Source organism: Panulirus ornatus, chromosome 63 (genome assembly GCF_036320965.1).
Source record: "Panulirus ornatus isolate Po-2019 chromosome 63, ASM3632096v1, whole genome shotgun sequence".
Taxonomy (NCBI): Eukaryota; Metazoa; Arthropoda; class Malacostraca; order Decapoda; family Palinuridae; genus Panulirus; species Panulirus ornatus.
In genome coordinates, this window is record NC_092286.1 from 21,288,323 (window position 1) to 21,308,626 (window position 20,304).

Genomic DNA, 20,304 nt, shown 5'->3' on the forward strand with positions numbered 1-20,304 from the left:
GTAGCAATACATATTTTGTGTAGCAATACACATTTTGTGTAGCAATACACCTGTGTGTAGCATTACACGTGTGTGTAGCAATACACCTAATGTATAGCAAAACACCTGTGTGTAGCGATACACCTGTGTGGAGCAATACACCTGTGTAGCAATACACCTGTTGTGTAGCAATACACCTGTGTGTAGCAATACACCTGTGTATAGCAATACACCTGTTTGTAGCAATACACCTGTTGTGTAGCAATACGCCTGTGTGTTTCAATACACCTTGTGTGTAGCAATACACCTTGTGTGTAGCGATACACCTGTTCTGTATCGTGCGTGTTATATGTCTCCATAGACATGACAGACCCCCCCACCCTCACTTCTGTCTGTCTGTCTATCTATCTATCTATCTATCTATCTATCTGTCTGTCATCCAGAAAGCAAATGTCACATTGTATATCACAATATGCCGCACCCATACCCTTCTATCTCCTCTTCCTCCCATCACCACCATCATCAACAACCCATTACCCCCCTCCCCTCCTCCCCTCCCCTCCCCCCCTCCAGCTAATACAAGCGATTTCACAAGTTTTTCAGGTTGTAGTGTTGATGACTGTGTGTGTGTGTGTGTGTGCGGCTACGTCTGTCTCCAAGGCCGACAGAGAGAGAGACAGAGGAAACACCCCCCTCCCCCCCAGTACAGCGAGATATTATCTCTCTCTCCCTCCCCCCTCTCTCTCTCTCTCACACACACACGAGAGACAGAGGAAAAAAACCATACAGAGATATATCTCTCTCACACACACGAGAGACAGAGGAAACCCTCAGTACAGAGATATTATCTCTCACACACACGAGAGACAGAGGAAACCCTCAGTACAGAGATATTATCTCTCTCACACACGAGAGACAGAGGAAACCCTCAGTACAGAGATATTATCTCTCTCTCTCTCACACACGAGAGACAGAGGAAAACCCTCAGTACAGAGATATTATCTCTCTCACACACACGAGAGACAGAGGAAACCCTCAGTACAGAGATATTATCTCTCTCTCTCACACACGAGAGACAGAGGAAACCCTCAGTACAGAGATATTATCTCTCTCACACACACGAGAGACAGAGGAAACCCTCAGTACAGAGATATTATCTCTCTCTCTCACACACGAGAGACAGAGGAAACCCTCAGTACAGAGATATTATCTCTCTCTCACACACACGAGAGACAGAGGAAACCCTCAGTACAGAGATATTATCTCTCTCTCTCTCACACACGAGAGACAGAGGAAACCCTCAGTACAGAGAGATATTCTCTCTCTCTCCCTCTCCCCCCTCCCCTCTCTCTCTCTCTCTCTCTCACACGCACGAGAGACAGAGGAAACCCCCATACAGAGAGATATTATCTCTCTCCCTACCCCCTCCCCCCTCTCTCTCTCTCTCTCATGAGAGACAGAGGAAAAACCCCCATACAGAGATATATTATCTCTCACACAAATTATTATTATTATTATTATTATTATTGTTATTATTTCCAGTAATGATAATGATAATTGTAATTATCATTATTATTATTGTTATTATTTCCAATAATGATAATGATAATTGTAGTTATCATTATTATTATTGTTATTATTTCCAGTAATGATAATGATAATTGTAATTATCATTATTATTATTGTTATTATTTCCAATAATGATAATGATAATTGTAATTATCATTATTATTATTGTTATTATTTCCAATAATGATAATGATAATTGTAATTATCATTATTATTATTGTTATTATTTCCAATAATGATAATGATAATTGTAATTATCATTATTATTATTGTTATTATTTCCAGTAATGATAATGATAATTGTAATTATCATTATTATTATTGTTATTATTTCCAGTAATGATAATGATAATTGTAATTATCATTATTATTATTGTTATTATTTCCAATAATGATAATGATAATTGTAATTATCATTATTATTATTGTTATTATTTCCAATAATGATAATGATAATTGTAATTATCATTATTATTATTGTTATTATTTCCAATAATGATAATGATAATTGTAATTATCATTATTATTATTGTTATTATTTCCAATAATGATAATGATAATTGTAATTATCATTATTATTATTGTTATTATTTCCAATAATGATAATGATAATTGTAATTAGTTTTAGTGTTCCAAAGTCTCATAGAAGCTAGTGGTGTCCTTTTCCCCCTCCCCCTTCCCCCCTCCCCATTCCCCCATTCCTCCCATCCTTCTCTCTCGGTACACTCTTTCCCCTTCCCCCATCCCTTTAACCCCCTCCCCATCACCACCACCCATCCCCGCCCCCTCATCACCCCCACCCTGTTCTCCCTACCTCGCCCGACCCCTTCCCCTCCCCCACCCCCCTTCCCTTTTCCTACCACGACCACCACCCTACCCCACCCTACCCCACCCTACCCCACCCTACCCCACCCTACCCCACCCCACCCTTCCCCCTCCTTCCCCCTGCCCTCCCCCCCAAAAAAAAGAGTATCTAACCACCCCCCTTCCTCCCTTTCTTCCCCACCCCCACCACCACCACTTCCCTCAACACCCCCATCACCACCACCCACCACCACCACCCAGCTCTTGAGACACGATGTGAGATGTGCACCATCTGAGGCTTACCACACTACCACCACCACTACCACACCCACCACCACACCCACCACCACCATCACTAACCCCCCTTTTGCTACCAACACCACCACCACCACAACCCCCTCACCACCACCACCACCACCACCACCAATGCTGGTGTGTGTGTGTGGTAACTAAGTAAGTAACACCCCCTCCCCCCCCCCTCACTAGTTACTCGTATATATAGATATATATATATATCCCCCCCCCCCCCGCCCCCCGCCCCCCCCTCAAGGTCAGACAGCCCGCCCCTCCCAACCTCGGCCCAGCGGCTTGCACACACTCTCTCTACGTAGCTTGCCAGACCTCCCAAAGCTGGGATATACATATATCCCAACGCTAAACCCACCACCTACCGCCCCCAGTGTCTGGGATATGTATCCCACCGCGGGCAAGCCCACCACCACTCACGAGGGATATGTCCCACGCTGCCAAAAGACCAGTGTTTGGGATGTATCCCACGCTATCCAACACCACAGTCTGGGATATATCCCACATCCCAACCGCCAGTGTTAGGGATGTATCCCACGCTATCAAACACCACAGTGTGGGATATATCCCACATCCCAACCGCCAGTGTTAGGGATGTATCCCACGCTATCAAACACCACAGTCTGGGATATATCCCACATCCCAACCACCAGTGTTAGACATATATCCCACGCTACCAAAACACCAGTGTTTGGGATATGTCCCACGCCCCCAACCACCAGTGTCAGGGATATATCCCACGCCCCCAACCGTCAGCGTCTGGGATATATCCCGTGTCCCAACCACTGAATGAGCTGTAGGTTTGACTTGCATTTCGGGAGGGGGTGGGGGGGGGGGGTGTAACAAGTTTTTTTTTAAGCTTTTGAGTAAAAACTTAATGTCCCACTCACCTCGCCTACCATGCACCACATACCACATGGGACCCTCATCATGCACCACATACCGCATGGGACCCCCTTCATGCACCACATACCACATGGGACCCTCACCATGCACCACATACCACATGGAACCCTCATCATGCACCACATAACACATGGGACCCTCATCATGCACCACATACCGCATGGGACCCTCATCATGCACCACATATCACATGGGACCCTCATCATGTACCACATACCACATGGGACCCTCATCATGCACCACATACCACATGGGACCCTCATCATGCACCACATACCACATGGGACCCTCATCATGCACCACATACCACATGGAACCCTCATCATGCACCACATACCACATGGGACCCTCATCATGCACCACATACCACATGGGACCCTCATCATGCACCACATATCACATGGGACCCTCATCATGCACCACATACCACATGGGACCCTCATCATGCACCACATACCACATGGGACCCCCATCATGCACCACATACCACATGGGACCCTCATTATGCACCACATACCACATGGGACCCTCATCATGCACCACATACCACATGGGACCCTCATCATGCACCACATACCACATGGGACCCTCATCATGCACCACATACCACATGGGACCCTCATTATGCACCACATACCACATGGGACCCTCATCATGCACCACATACCACATGGGACCCTCATCATGTACCACATACCACATGGGACCCTCATCATGCACCACATACCACATGGGACCCTCATTATGCACCACATACCACATGGGACCCTCACCATGCACCACATACCACATGGGACCCTCATCATGCACCACATACCACATGGGACCCTCATCATGCACCACATACCACATGGGACCCTCATCATGCACCACATACCACATGGGACCCCATCATGCACCACATACCACATGGGACCCCATCATGCACCACATACCACATGGGACCCTCATCATGCACCACATACCACATGGGACCCTCATCATGCACCACATACCACATGGGACCCCCATCATGCACCACATGCCACATGGGACCCTCATTATGCACCACATACCACATGGGACCCTCATCATGCACCACATACCACATTGGACCCCCATCATGCACCACATACCACATGGGACCCTCATCATGCACCACATACCACATGGGACTCCCATCATGCACCACACCACATGGGACCCTCATCATGCACCACATACCACATGGGATCCTCACCATGCACCACATACCACATGGACTCCCATCATGCACCACATACCACATGGGATCCTCATCATGCACCACATACCACATGGGACACAGCATGCACCACATACCACATGGGACCTTCATCATGCGCCACGTACCACATGGGACCCTCATCATGCGCCACATACCACATGTGCCCCTCATCATGCTTCACAAACCACATGGCACCCTCATCATGCACCACATACCACATGTGCCCCTCATCATGCTTCACAAACCACATGGCACCCTCATCATGCACCACATACCACATGTGCCCCTCATCATGCTTCACAAACCACATGGCACCCTCATCATGCACCACATACCACATGGGACCCTCATCATGCTCCACAAACCTTCATGGGACCCTCATCATGCACCACATAACACATGGGACCTGCATCATGCACCACATACCACATGGCACACTCATCATGCACCACATACCACATGGGACCCTCATCATGCACGACATACCACATGGGACCCTCATCATGCACCACATGCCACATGGGACACCCATCATGCACCACATACCACAGGGGACCCTCATCATGCACCACATACCACATTGGACCCTCACCATGCACCACATACCACATGGGACCCCCATCATGTACCACATACATGGGACCCTCATGCACCACATACCACATGGGACCCTTATGCACCACATACCACATGGGACCCTCATCATGCACCACATGCCACATGGGACCCTCATCATGCACCACATACCACATGGGACCCCTATCATGCAACATATCTCATGGAGACCTTCATCATGCACCACATACCACATGGGACCCTCATCATGCATCACGTACCACATGCGACCCCCATCATGCACCACATACCACATGGGACCCTCATTATGCACCACATACCACATGGGACCCTCACCATGCACCACATACCACATGGGACCCTCATCATGCACCACATACCACATGGGACCCTCATCATGCACCACGTACCACATGGGACCCTCATCATGCACCAATACCACATGGGAACCCCATCATGCACCACATACCACATGGGACTCCCATCATGCACCACATACCACATGGGACCCTCATCATGCACCACATACCACATGGGACCCTCATCATGCACCACATACCACATTGGACCCTCATCATGCACCACATACCATATGGGACCCTCATCATGCACCAATACCACATGGGAACCCCATCATGCACCTCATACCACATGGGACCCTCATTATGCACCACATACCACATGGGACCCTTATCATGCACCACATACCACATGGGACCCTCATCATGCACCACATACCACATGGGACCCTCATTATGCACCACATACCACATTGGACCCTCATCATGCACCACATACCACATGGTACCCTCATTGTGCACCACATACCACATGGGACCCTCATCATGCACCACATACCACATGGGACCCTCATCATGCACCACATGCCACATGGTACCCTCATTGTGCACCACATACCACATGGGACCCTCATAATGCACCACATACCACATGGGACCCTCATCATGCACTATATACCACATGGGACCCTCATCATGCACCACATACCACATGGGACCCTCATCATGCACCACATATCACATGGGACCCTCATCATGCACCACATACCACATGGGACCCTCATCATGCACCACATACCACATGGGACCCCCATCATGCACCACATACCACATGGGACCCTCATTATGCACCACATACCACATGGGACCCTCACCATGCACCACATACCACATGGGACCCTCATCATGCACCACATACCACATGGGACCCTCATCATGCACCACATACCACATGGGACCCTCATCATGCACCACATACCACATGGGACCCTCATTATGCACCACATACCACATGGGACCCTCATAATGCACCACATACCACATGGGACCCTCATCATGCACTATATACCACATGGGGCCCTCCACCACGGTCGTGGAACAGCGAGCATTGTGGTCGAGATCCACCTCACATGCTAACACACGCGAGGAAGGACCACCAGAACACAGGCCACAGCATCACGCACGCACCCTACGCCACACACACCCAGTCTGCTCCACACACACGCCCCCACTTTACTCCACACACACGCCCCCACTCTACTCCACACACACACACACACACACACACACACACACACACACACACACACTCTACTCCACACACGCCCACTCTACTCCACACACACCCACTCTACTCCACACGCCCCCACTCTATTCCACACGCCCCCACTCTATTCCACACACACCACTCTACTCCACACACACCCACTCTACTCCACACGCGCCCACTCTACTCCACACACACCCACTCTACTCCACACACACCCTTTCTACTCCACAAACACACCCACTCTACTCCACACACACACCCACTCTACTCCACACACACACCCACTCTACTCCACATACACCCACTCTACTCCACATACACCCACTCTACTCCACACACACCCACTCTACTCCACACACACACACCCACTCCACACACACCCACTCTACTCCACACACACCCTTTCTACTCCACACACACCCACTCTACTCCACACACACACCCACTACTCCACACACACACACCCACTCTACTCCACACACACCCACTGCACTCCACACACACACACACTCTACTCCACACGCACCCACTCTACTCCACACGTATCCACTCTACTCCACACACACCCACTCCATACATAACACAATAGACCATCACATAACGGGTGTCGTATGACACACACACTCACACACACACACACATACACATCATGGACAATCCCCAAGTAATGTCCACTTTTGGGAGGTTGCTTGTGAGAAGCAGAGATCACGACAGACAGTGAGTGTTCGAGACACAGAGCGCTTGTAATAACACCAGCTTTATCAAGCTTAGGGCTTACATGTTTAACAAACACCAGCTTTATCAAGCTTAGGGCTTACATGTTCTACAAACACCAGCTTTATCAAGCTTAGGGCTTACATGTTCTACAAACACCAGCTTTATCAAGCTTAGGGCTTACATGTTCTACAAACACCAGCTTTATCAAGCTTAGGGCTTACATGTTCTTCAAACACCAGCTTTATCAAGCTTAGGGCTTACATGTTCTACAAACACCAGCTTTATCAAGCACAGGGCTTACATGTTCTACAAACACCAGCTTTATCAAGCACAGGGCTTACATGTTCTTCAAACACCAGCTGTGTTCACATTTTTTTTTTTTTTTTTTTTTTTTGCTTGCGAGAACGTACAGTGCTTTGTCTTCTTGGCCAGAACGGATATGATGGATTTTGCAGGAGAGATGGAGGAGTAATAAGAGAGGTTCCGGCTGAGAACTCTTTGTGCCACCAACAACAGCTAGGGGGTGATTTGGACCATGTCAATCATCCCCCCAACTCATCAGTTCATTTTGCTTAAGTTCGTCAGGTACCGTGAGTTGAGGCATTTCGTTTCTTTAAAACATCTATAGTTTTATTTTTTTCACTCGATAATCGCTAAAGACAAGGCCAGAGGGTACAGCTGGTCCACTGGGTAGAAACACAGGTCAAGAAGTGTGGTGTGTGTTAGTCTGTGAGCAGTGCGAGTAAGAGTCCAGAAATGTGTGTTTTGTGGGTCCTGTTCTAATGGTGGAGGGACGAGTGATGTGCAGAAAACATAAGAGAAAGTGTAACACGTACATCCCTTGGGTGTCTAGTATTTGGTAGAGTGGGGTTTGGAAACTGGTGAAAAGGGCAGCTGTTTTTTGTGCATGTCGAGTCATTATGGTGTGTATGTGCTTATGTCTGTCATGTTTGATGGGGAAGTTGAAAGGGGAGAGACATCTGTAGATTTCTGCCTAGGTGTTGGTTATGGATAGGTGTGTGTGGAAGGGTCTACAGCTGTTACAAATACTGACATTGCTGAGCCTATTGAATTATCATCATTGTGGAAGATTATCTTTTGTTACCTTTGAGAGCCTGATGAGTGTTTTCGACTGTGATAATTGTGAGTGGTCAGTTTTTCTGTGTCTGGTGCTTTTCTGTGCTTGCTGAGTGGATGACGGGGTAGGTGAGGTATAGTCTGGGATGTGGATGAGCTGTTTGTCGTCTGTCTTTACGACGTGGGAAGTAAAGGCCATGTTGTTTGCCGTATGCGATGGTCATAATGGTTTGAGTTTTCTTTAGAGGGAGTGGTTGACCAATCAGTGTATGTACCTGGAATGAAGAGGGCGATGGTGGATTTCTGCCGGGCTGCAAGTGGTCTGTTTTGGGATGACCCAGTGTTCTAGTTGTGAGTGTGGTAGTGTTCCATGTTTGTAGCTGCTTGTATAAGTGTTCATCAGGTGATATGATTGTGAGGTCGTCTGCATGTGTGAAAGTTCTTTCACACTGTCGACTGCAGATGATGTAAGGTTATGAAGGAAGGGACTGAAGAGGTTGGAGGAAGAAATGCTCTTTAGTTACTTCATTGTAGAGTTTGAGGGTTTTAAGAGGTCAGTGTTGACATGAACAACTCTTGCCAAATAGGAAGTTGATTAAGCATGTCTCATGTTCGTGAAGGATGGTGTCAAGTATCATTTGTTTGAAGACTTTATAGAGGACAGTGTGCGAATACTTTGTTGAAATCCATTGTCACTCATATTGTACGGGAAGGGGGTTCTGATTGGACGAAGCAGTCCAGGATGTGTTGTGAGAGCAATTTTCATCTTTATGGAGGATGGTGTCGAGTATCATTTGTTTGAATACCTTATAGAGGAAATCCATTGTCACTCGTACTGTGCGGGAAGGGGTTCCGGATTGGACGAAGCCATCCAGGATGTGTTGTGCGAGTTCCGTGTTCAGTGTGGATATTTGTGTGGTTGGGTCAACAGCTGTGTTGTGTGGCGGGAGTGGGACATTTTAGGTGACAAGCGATGACCTTGCAGAATGATGACGGAAGGAAGGTAAATAGGCGACAGGAAAAGGGGTCAAACTGAGGGATTTGTAGGATGACATTTGAGCTGTTATGATAACATGTCTTCTGATATCTTTGGATGGTTGATGACCTTTGAGTATTTTGGATGTGAATGGGGTCGGGACCATTTGCCCAGAGGGGTCCTAAAAGGTTGTAATTACATTGTTTGTGTGAAGGGAAGGTGAGCAATTACTTCAGGATGGGTTTGCATCCGTCCATCATTAAAGTCTAGGATCTTAGTTCGTTTGTGGCTGATTTCATGAGTATATCTCTGTGTGTGCTTTGAGAGATGTTGTTTGCTTTCTTTGTAAGTCCTTTGTGTATGTGTGTGTGGGGGGGGGGGGGTAGTGTGAGTATTGCTCTCCTTAGGTGGATGTTGTTTGGTTTTCTAGTTCATGGTAACAGTTTACTATTTGGCTCTTCAGTGATTCGGGTGTTGTCATGAGGTATGGTTTTGTCCAGTGTTCCCGGCTGCTTTTGTGTGGCTTTGTCAATTGGATATTTCGTTGTTATAGGTAAGGTTTATAGTCAATTCTCAGCTTGAGACTCCCTCTATGTAGGATGTGTATATGAGAGATCCTTCCTCATTTGTAGAATATTATAGTTTAGGGTTTGCTAAGGATACCCGAGTGAGGGTTATAGTTTAATGAAAGCGTCATTGACACATGTGAAATGTTAGTTGAACGATTGTGTGTGTATATGTATAAAAACTTAAATTCTGTGTTTGGAGCAGCTGTATGGATAGAGGAAGGCAAATTTGATCCAATGATCAGGAGTCGATATGATATATTTTTCCAAGTGATTGTGATGAGACACAGCATCACAGTGAGACGCAGCATTATACAGTGAGACACAGCATCATACAGTGGGACACTGCATCATACAGTGGGACATCATCATACAGTGAGATAGAATCATACAGTGGGACACAGCATTATACAGTGAGACATAGCATTATACAGAGAGGCACAGCATCATACAGTGGGACACGGCATTATACAGTGAGACACAGCATCATACAGTGGGACACAGCATCGTGCAATGAAACAGCATTATACAGTGAGACACAACATTATACAGAGACACTACATCATACAGTGAGACACAGCATTATACAGTGAAACACAGCATTATACAGTGAGACACTACATCATACAGAGACAGTACATCATACAGTGAAACACAGCATTATACAATGAGACAGCATTATACAGTGAGACACTACATCATACAGGGAGACACAGCATTATACAGTGAAACACAGCATTATACAGTGAGACTACATCATACAGTGAAACACAGCATTATACAATGAGACAGCATTATACAGTGAGACAGCATTATACCGTGAGACACTACATCATACAGAGACACTACATCATACAGTGAAACACAGCATTATACAATGAGACAGCATTATACAGTGAGACATTACATCATACAATGTGTGCGGCATTCTAGTGGTGGTCACACACACTGGGATATAAAGGGGATATATAGCCTTACTGGCCACGATGGCCATATACACTGGGATATAAAGGGAATATATGGCCTTACTGGCCACAATGGCCACATATAGTGGGATATAAAGGGAATATATAGCCTTACTGGCCACAATGGCCACACATAGTGGGATATAAAGGGAATATATAGCCCTCCTGGCCATGATGGCCACACACACACATACACACACATACACACACACACGAGAGATAGTGTCGTGAGGTGGTAGAGCGCTGGTTAGCGATAGTAGAGATGGTAAGAGCGAGTTGATGACAATGATGTGGGTACAGAGGTTTGGAGGTGTGGGCGAAGGGAGTGTGGTGGCGACCATCCATGGAATAGTTAGAAGTGTAAACTCCCCCACCATCACCACCCATCACTGACACCCCCCCCCCCCCATAGATAGATGTCTCTATATATGTATGAGTTGGGATGGGTCGCAGTCATCACCACCTCCCTATTGTTGAACTATCTGGTTGCTCCCGAATCTCAGTACTAACGGCTTTCCCCATCCTCTCATCCCAGACCCAACTCAGGCTACCTTGACTGTGAATCCCAAGTGTCTCTATCTATCTCTATCTCTATCTATTCTATCTATCTCCTTCTTCTTCTTCAGTCACGTTACCAGCAGTTCTTGTATCTCTGCATGTTTTTTTTTTGAGCCTTTCTCTCTACCTCTCTCTCTCTCTCTCTCTCTCTCTCTCTCTCTCTCTCTCTCTCTCTTTTTTCTTTTTTTTTTTGTAATTGTCTGGCTGCGCTTGCTTTATGATTTGCTTGGCTGAGGCAATGACCTGTTCCAACCCCCAACCAACCAACCAACCAACCAACCCTCCCAAAAAAATATTTGCTTCCAAAGCACCTGACTGACCCCCCCCCCCACCACCTCCAACCCCCCCCCGCCCCCACCACCCCCAACTGTAACATCTCTCACTTATTGTGACCTCCCTCCCCCTCCCCCTCCCTCCCTCCCTCTCTCTCTCTCTCTCTCTCTCTCTCTCTCTCTCTCTCTCTCTCTCTCTCTCTCTCTCTCTCTCTCTCTCTCTCTCTCTCTCTCTCTCCCTGGATGACAAGGTTCCCTTCTTCCCCTCCATCCCATTCATGTCAGACGTCTGTTTTCGTCCCCCCTCCCCCTCCCCCTTTTTTCCAAGCCCAGCTGCTGCTGCCCCTCTCTCCCTCCCCTCCCTCCTCAACGACGTGTCTTCGTTACGTCCTCATAATGACGTGTCTTGGACGTATTTCCAGACTCTCCCCTCTCCCCCCTCCCCCACCTATTTGACCCCCTCTTGACCTTGTCTCAAGGTCATATCTTCTCTCCATCTCCCCCAGTGAAGCACACGACTGAAGTCATTCCATATCTACCTTGGGGGAAAAAAATGAGTTGCAGAAATAGACACTCATGAATGTCCTCCCTCATTCCCCTCTCTCCCTCTCTACCCCGTTAGACAGGAAACGTCAAGGCCAAAAAGGAACTAAGATCGTGGATGGAAAAGCTCTATACATCATAGATTTAGAAGTCTTGCTATATTTTCTAGAAGCTCTAGTGTAATGGAATGCCTTTAGACGCCTTGTTACTCCTTTGCAACATTTGTAGATAGAGTGGGTCACATATATATAGAGAGAGACAGATAGCATTAATAGTCTTGTCATGACCCTTAACCCCCCTTGTAGAGGGTTGTTCACGATCATCTAGTGTTTTTATGACCTGAACCAGACGGCCTCAGTGACCTACCTTGGAGTTGATTGACCTAGAGGTCAAATAGCTAACTAGCTAAATGGGAAGTTACAATTGTATGTTCCATCCATAATGTGTGGTCGTATCATTGTGTCACACAAGACTTTTGGAGTTTGTAAAAGAATATATGGAAACCAAGAGATAAATAAATATAAATATATATATATATAAAAGTGCTTAAATCTTGGCCTGATATGTTCCAGTGGTTGTCATCTCGAGGGAAGACTTACATATGAAGAAGAATACAATAATAAGTTCCCCTCCCTCTTAAAGTTAACCCCCCCCCCCCACCCAGCCAGCCAGCCAGCCAGCCCCCTACAGCATTTGTGGATATAGTTACCCTCTCTCTCCTCCCCCTCTCTCTATCTCTCACCTCCCCCTCTCTCTATCTCTCTCCTCCCCCTCTCTCTATCTCTCTCCTCCCCCTCTCTCTATCTCTCTCCTCCCCCTCTCTCTATCTCTCTCCTCCCCCTCTCTCTATCTCTCTCCTCCCCCTCTCTCTATCTCTCTCCTCCCCCTCTCTCTATCTCTCTCCTCCCCCTCTCTCTCTCTCTCCTCCCCCTCTCTCTATCTCTCTCCCTCCCTCTCTACGTCATCCTCCCCCCCCCCCCCGCTTGTAGACATTTCTAGATGTCTCATTCTCGCCCCGCTCGGCAATTCCTCCTCCCTTTTTCAGGCCTCGTTTCCTCAAACGACACCCCCTACCCCCTTTCCCCTCCCCCTCAGTTGTTTTCGTCCTCATGCCTGTGACTGAAGTGTAAGCCTATCCCACATTTGGTTCTCTTCCTCAACACCCTTTTCCCTTTTGGACTGAACTCAGCATACCACCCTGCTCCCTTTTTCTCCTCCCTTAATTGTTTTAGTTTTTTTCTCCCCTTTCTCCAAGCGTAGGAGTTATCCCCTTTTCCCTTTTCCCCTTTTTCTTTTTCCAAGTTCCGAATGCGAGCTTAGGAGTCAACCCGCCCTTTCCATTTTTTATTTTTTTTATTTTCCTTTCTCCAAGTTGCGAGCTTAGGAGTCAAACATCCCCTTTTCCATTTTTCTCTTGTTTCTCTTGCCTTTAGTTCCGCCCACAAGCCGTGGTGTTCGAGATAGTGACTAACAAGAAGTTCGACATGATGATCATGTTATTCATCGGGCTGAATATGCTTACAATGACAATGGACCACTACGACATGACCGAACAGTGGAAAACAGCGCTAAGCAACCTTAACCTCATCTTCATCTGTATCTTCACGTCCGAGTGTGTGCTAAAGGTCTTCGCTCTGAGATGGCATTACTTCAAGGAACCCTGGAACCTATTCGACTTTGTTGTGGTCATCATGTCCATTCTCGGTAAGGAAACCCCTTTCCAGTGGCTAGCATCCATCTCCCTCTTTAATCGCGTCGTTTTGTTCTTATTCTCTTTTTTTTCCAGCCTTTTTTTAAGTGTCTGTCTCCCTGCAACAGCGACGTAGGCAGGCCACGACGGAGGAGGTGATGGGGGCATGACAGGGTGAGATGTGTGGTGACAGGATTCGCCAGCTCACAAGACAGCGAGACGTGGCTGCTGTGTGAACTGAGGTGGGGCATGGTTCAACCCACACCTCCCTCTCATCGCGCCCACAACGACCCCTGATCCCCAGAGAGAGAGAGAGAGGGAATCATGATCTTTTTGGGGGGGGGGGGGGCGCCTTTTCCCCTCCGGCCTCCCGACCTGGGTAGCAACGATTTCTGACGGAGAGACGAGGTAATATCTCGTCTATCTTTCCTTCGTCCATTTTTATCATCGTGAAGGAACAAGATGGAATTATTATTTCCCAGCATCTTAGCAGACGTTCTGCTTGTGCGCCTGTAACGACAAGCGTAATATATATAACTTATGTACGCCATTTCCTGCGTTAGCGAGGCTGGCGCAGGAACACACGAAGGAAAGGCACCCATCGCTCACAGTCCCTCTCCAGCTGTCATGTGTAATATACCGAAGACATGAGTACCTCATTCAAAGCCGGACCCCACACAGACCCTTCCGTGGTTTTCCCCCGATCGCTTCATATGCCATGTAAACGTTTAGCCCTCTGACAGCACATCCTCCCATGTATACCACGTCAATGGGACTTGCTCTATCCCTTTTTTTACATCTTGGGCCCTCCTGCATGTTCAGGCCCCGAACGCCCACAGGATCTTCGCTCTATCCTTCCAAGTCCTTCTTGGTTTCTCCATTTTCCTTGTTCCCTCCACTTTTGACGTGTATACCCCTCTCAGTCGACCTCTCCTCACTCATCCTCTCCAGATGTCCAAACCTTTGGAGCACACACTCTTCAGTTCTCATATATACTCCTTGTACTACCATAGCTCTATCTTGCCTAATCATTATTCTTGTTCGAACAACCTTTCTCTCAACACGTTGTTCTCAAATATTCCATTTCCAACACATCCACCATCTTCTTTACGTGTTTTCTAAGGGCCACAGCCTCGAACTACTATACCATCAAACATACCCAACTTTGCCCTTAAAGAAAGTGATTCCTCTCGCCAGACGTTTCTCAATGTGCGCAATTGTATATATATATATATATATATATATATATATATATATATATATATATATATATATATATATATATATACACTCAAGAGTCCACTGGAATAATGAAACACGATAAGTTCCCAAGTGCACTTTCGTGTCATAATCACATCATATTTTCTTTCAAACTATTCGCCATTTCCCGCATTAGCGAGGTAGCGTTAAGAACAGAGAACTGGGCTTTGAGGGAATATCCTCACCTGGCCCCCTTCTCTGTTCCTTCTTTTGGAGAATTAAAAAAAAGATAATGAGAGGGGAGGATTTCCAGCCCCCCCGCTCCCTCCCCTTTTAGTCGCCTTCTACGACATGCAGGGAATACGTAGGAAGTATTCTTTCTCCCCTATCCCCAGGGATAAAATATATATATATATATCTTTTTCTTTCTTTCAAACTATTCGCCATTTTCCGCATTAGCGAGGTAGCGTTAAGAACAGAGGACTGGGCCTTTGAGGGAATACCCTCACCTGGCCCAATTCTCTGTTCCTTCTTTTGGAAAAAAAAAAAAAAGAGAGGGAAGGATTTCCAGACCCCCGCTCCCTCCCCTTTTAGTCGCCTTCTACGACACGCAGGGAATACGTGGGAAGTATTCTTAATCCCCTATCCCCAGGGATATATATATATATATATATATATATATATATATATATATATATATATATATATATATATATATGTGTGTGTGTGTGTGTAGCTGAGTGACGATAGTTAACGCAGCGATTGTTACCATACTCATTTCAGACGGTATTGCGACCATTGTCAAACTCAGCGTGACCTATCTTTTTGAGCATCACTCAGTTGGAATTGGATTCTCCCGGAAAGCAGTTGTGAAGAGAATTGGTCAGTTTAAACCTGAAAGAAAGCTTGAGGTCGATATAAGTTTGACTAGATAGAATATACAACGAACAGACCACACAACAGGTGGGTGCGTCTGCCAACACGAACTCTGCTATGGACGATTTAATATGTGGTTCACATATAATGTGAACGGTATCTCTCTCTCTCTCTCTCTCTCTCTCTCTCTCTCTCTCTCTCTCTCTCTCTCTCTCTCTCTCTCTCTCTCTCCCACATACAGCAAATGGTCTTCGCTCTGAGATGGCATTACTTCAAGGAACCCTTGAAGTAATACAAAATTTCCCTTTTCTCTCTCTCTCTACAGTTGCCAAGCGCGTGTGAGGTGATCCGGCGGTGTATTTGTTCGCTCGAGCGCTCGGCTGGGTGGGTCACCTGCCTGAAGCTTTGGACACATTCTCTAGCGAACATCTCTCCGGCGGGAGTTACCTTACAATGACCCTAAAAGATCATGATTCTTTTTCTTTGACATTGAATTACTTCTACAACAGTGTTCATTGCTCTGTGATGATAGATTGTGGTGGTAAGTAAGGGGAGAAGGAACGTTGTGGGCGTGGTGGTGAGTATGTTGTGGCGTGGTGGTGAGTATGTTGTGGGAGTGGTATGTTGTGGGCGTGGTGGTGTGTATGTTGTGGGGCATGAGAGGTGAGTATGTTGTGGGGTATGAGAGGTATGTTGTGGGCGTGGTGGTGAGTATGTTGTGGGCGTGGTGATGAGTATGTTGTGGGGCATGAGAGGTGAGTATGTTGTGGGAGTGGTGGTGAGTATGTTGTGGGAGTGGTATGTTGTGGGCGTGGTGGTGAGTATGTTGTGGGGCATGAGAAGTGAGTATGATGTGGGGCATGAGAGATGAGTATGCTGTGGGGCATGAGAGGTGAGTATGATGTGGGGCATGAGAGGTATGTTGTGGGCGTGGTGGTGAGTATGTTGTGGGCGTGTGGTATGTTGTGGGCGTGGTGGTGAGTATGTTGTGGGCGTGGTGGTATGTTGTGAGGCATGAGAGGTGAGTATGTTGTGGGAGTGGTGGTGAGTATGTTGTGGGAGTGGTATGTTGTGGGCGTGGTGGTGAGTATGTTGTGGGGCATGAGAAGTGAGTATGATGTGGGGCATGAGAGATGAGTATGATGTGGGGCATGAGAGGTATGTTGTGGGCGTGGTGGTGAGTATGTTGTGGGCGTGTGGTATGTTGTGGGCGTGGTGGTGAGTATGTTGTGGGCGTGGTGGTATGTTGTGAGGCATGAGAGGTGAGTATGTTGTGGGTGCGGTGGTGAGTATGTTGTGGGCGTGGTGATGAGTATGTTGTGGGCGTGGTGGCGAGTATGTTGTGGGCGTGGTGGGATGTTGTGGGCGTGGTGGTGAGTATGTTGTGGGCTTGGTGTTATGTTATGAGCCTGGTGGTGAGTATGTTGTGGGCGTGGTGGTGAGTATGTTGTGGGGCATGAAAGGTGAGTATGTTAAGGGCGTGGTGGTCAATATGTTGTGGGCGTGGTGGTGAGTATGTTGTGGGGCATGAGAGGTGAGTATGTTGTGGGCGCGATGGTATGTTGTGGGCGTGGTGATGAGTATGTCGTGGGCGTGGTGGTGAGTATGTTGTGGGCGTGGTGGTATGTTGTGGGCGTGGTGTTGAGTATGTTGTGGGCGTGGTGGTGAGTATGTTGTGGGGCATGAGGTATGTTGTGGGCGTGGTGATGAGTATGTTGTGGGCGTGGTGATGAATATGTTGGCGTGGTGGTGGTGAGTATGTTGTGGGGCATGAAAGGTGAGTATGTTAAGGGCGTGGTGGTGAATATGTTGTGGGGCATGAGAGGTGAGTATGTTGTGGGGCATGAGACGTGAGTATGTTGTTGGCGTGGTGGTGAGTATGTTGTGGGCGTGGTGGTGAGTATGTTGTGGGCGTGGTGGTATGTTGTGGGAGTGGTATGTTGTGGGCATGGTGATGAGTATGTTGTAGGCGTGGTGGTGAGTATGTTGTGGGGCATGAGAGGTATGTTGTGGGCGTGGTGGTGAATATGTTGTGGGCGTGGTGGTATGTTGTGGGCGTGGTGGTAAGTATGTTGTGGGGCATGAGACGTATGTTGTGGGCGTGGTGGTATGTTGTGGGCGCGGTGGTATGTTGTGGGCGTGGTGGTGAGTATGTTGTGGGGCATGAGAGGTGAGTATGTTGTGGGCTTGGTGATGAGTATGTCGTGGGCGTGGTGGTGAGTATGTTGTTGGCGTGGTGGTATGTTATGGGCGTGGTGTTGAGTATGTTGTGGGCGTGGTGGTGAGTATGTTGTGGGCGTGGTGATGAGTATGTTGTGGGCGTGGTGATGAATATGTTGTGGGCGTGGTGGTGATTATGTTATGGGCGTGGTGGTATGTTGTGGGGCATGAAAGGTATGTTAAGGGCGTGGTGGTGAATATGTTGTGGGCGTGGTGGTGAGTATGTTGTGGGCGTGGTGGTATGTTGTGGGGCATGAGAGGTGAGCATGTTGTAGGGCATGAGACGTATGTTGTGGGCGTGGTGGTATGTTGTGGGCGTGGTGGTATGTTGTGGGAGTGGTATGTTGTGGGCATGGTGATCAGTATGTTGTGGGCGTGGTGGTATGTTGTGGGGCATGAGAGGTATGTTGTGGGCGTGGTGGTGAATGTTGTGGGCGTGGTGGTGAGTATGTTGTGGGGCATGAGACGTATGTTGTGGGCGTGGGTGAGTATGTTGTGGGCGCGGTGGTATGTTGTGGGCTTGGTATGTTGTGGGAGTGGTATGTTGTGGGCGTGGTGGTGAGAATGTTGTGGGCGTGATGGTGAGTCTGTTGTGGGGCATGAGAGGTATGTTGTAGGGCATGAGAGGTGAGTATGTTGTGGGCGTGGTGGTATGTTGTGGGCGTGGTGGTGAGTATGTTTTGGGAGTGGTATGTTGTGGGCGTGGTGGTGAGTATGTTGTGGGGCATGAGAGGTGAGTATGATGTGGGGCATGAGAGATGAGTATGCTATGGGGCATGAGAGGTGAGTATGATGTGGGGCATGAGAGATGAGTATGTTGTGGGCGTGGTGGTATGTTGTGGGCGAGGTGGTGAGTATGTTGTGGGCGTGGTGGTGAGTATGTTGTGAGGCATGAGAGGTATGTTGTGGGCGTGGTGGTGAATATGTTGTGGGCGTGGTGGTGAATATGTTGTGGGCGTGGTGGTGAGTATGTTGTGGGAGTGGTATGTTGTGGGCGTGGTGGTGAGTATGTTGTGGGAGTGGTATGTTGTGGGCGTGGTGGTGAGTATGTTGTGGGGCATGAGAGGTGAGTATGATGTGGGGCATGAGAGGTATGTTGTGGGCGTGGTGGTGAGTATGTTGTGGGGCATGAGAGGTATGATGTGGGGCATGAGAGGTTAGTATGTTGTGGGCGTGGTGGTGAGTATATTGTGGGCGTGATGGTGAGTATGTTGTGGGCATGGTGGTATGTTGTGGGCTTGGTGGTATGTTGTGAGCCTGGTGGTGAGTATGTTGTGGAGCATGAGAGGTATGTTGTGGGCGTCGTGGTATGTTGTGGGCGTGGTGGTATGCTGTGGGCGTGATGGTATGTTGTGGGCGTGGTGGTGAGTATTTTGTGGGCGTGATGGTGAGTATGTTGTGGGCGTGATGGTATGTTGTGGGCGTGATGGTATTTTGTGGGCGTGGTGGTGAGTATGTTGTGGGCGTGATGGTATGTTGTGGGCGTGATGGTGAGTATGTTGTGGGCGTGGTGGTGAGTATGTTGTGGGCGTGGTGGTGAGTATTTTGTGGGCGTGATGGTATGTTGTGGGCGTGATGGTATTTTGTGGGCGTGGTGGTGAGTATGTTGTGGGCGTGATGGTATGTTGTGGGCGTGATGGTGAATATGTTGTGGGCGTGATGGTGAGTATGTTGTGGGCGTGGTGGTGAGTATGTTGTGGGCGTGGTGGT

The 20,304-nt window shown here is 47.8% G+C and overlaps 1 protein-coding gene across 22 annotated transcripts in view; it reads left to right on the top strand.

Annotated features, from left to right (window-relative positions):
* Nucleotides 1-20,304, top strand: part of para (sodium voltage-gated channel paralytic) — a 534,209-nt gene that overhangs the window by 507,680 nt on the left and 6,225 nt on the right. For all 22 annotated transcript variants that reach the window (XM_071656463.1, XM_071656459.1, XM_071656474.1 and 19 more), the window contains one exon: nt 14,042-14,312. In XM_071656463.1, the coding sequence (XP_071512564.1) occupies nt 14,042-14,312 (271 nt within the window). The remainder of the gene's footprint in view (nt 1-14,041; nt 14,313-20,304) is intronic.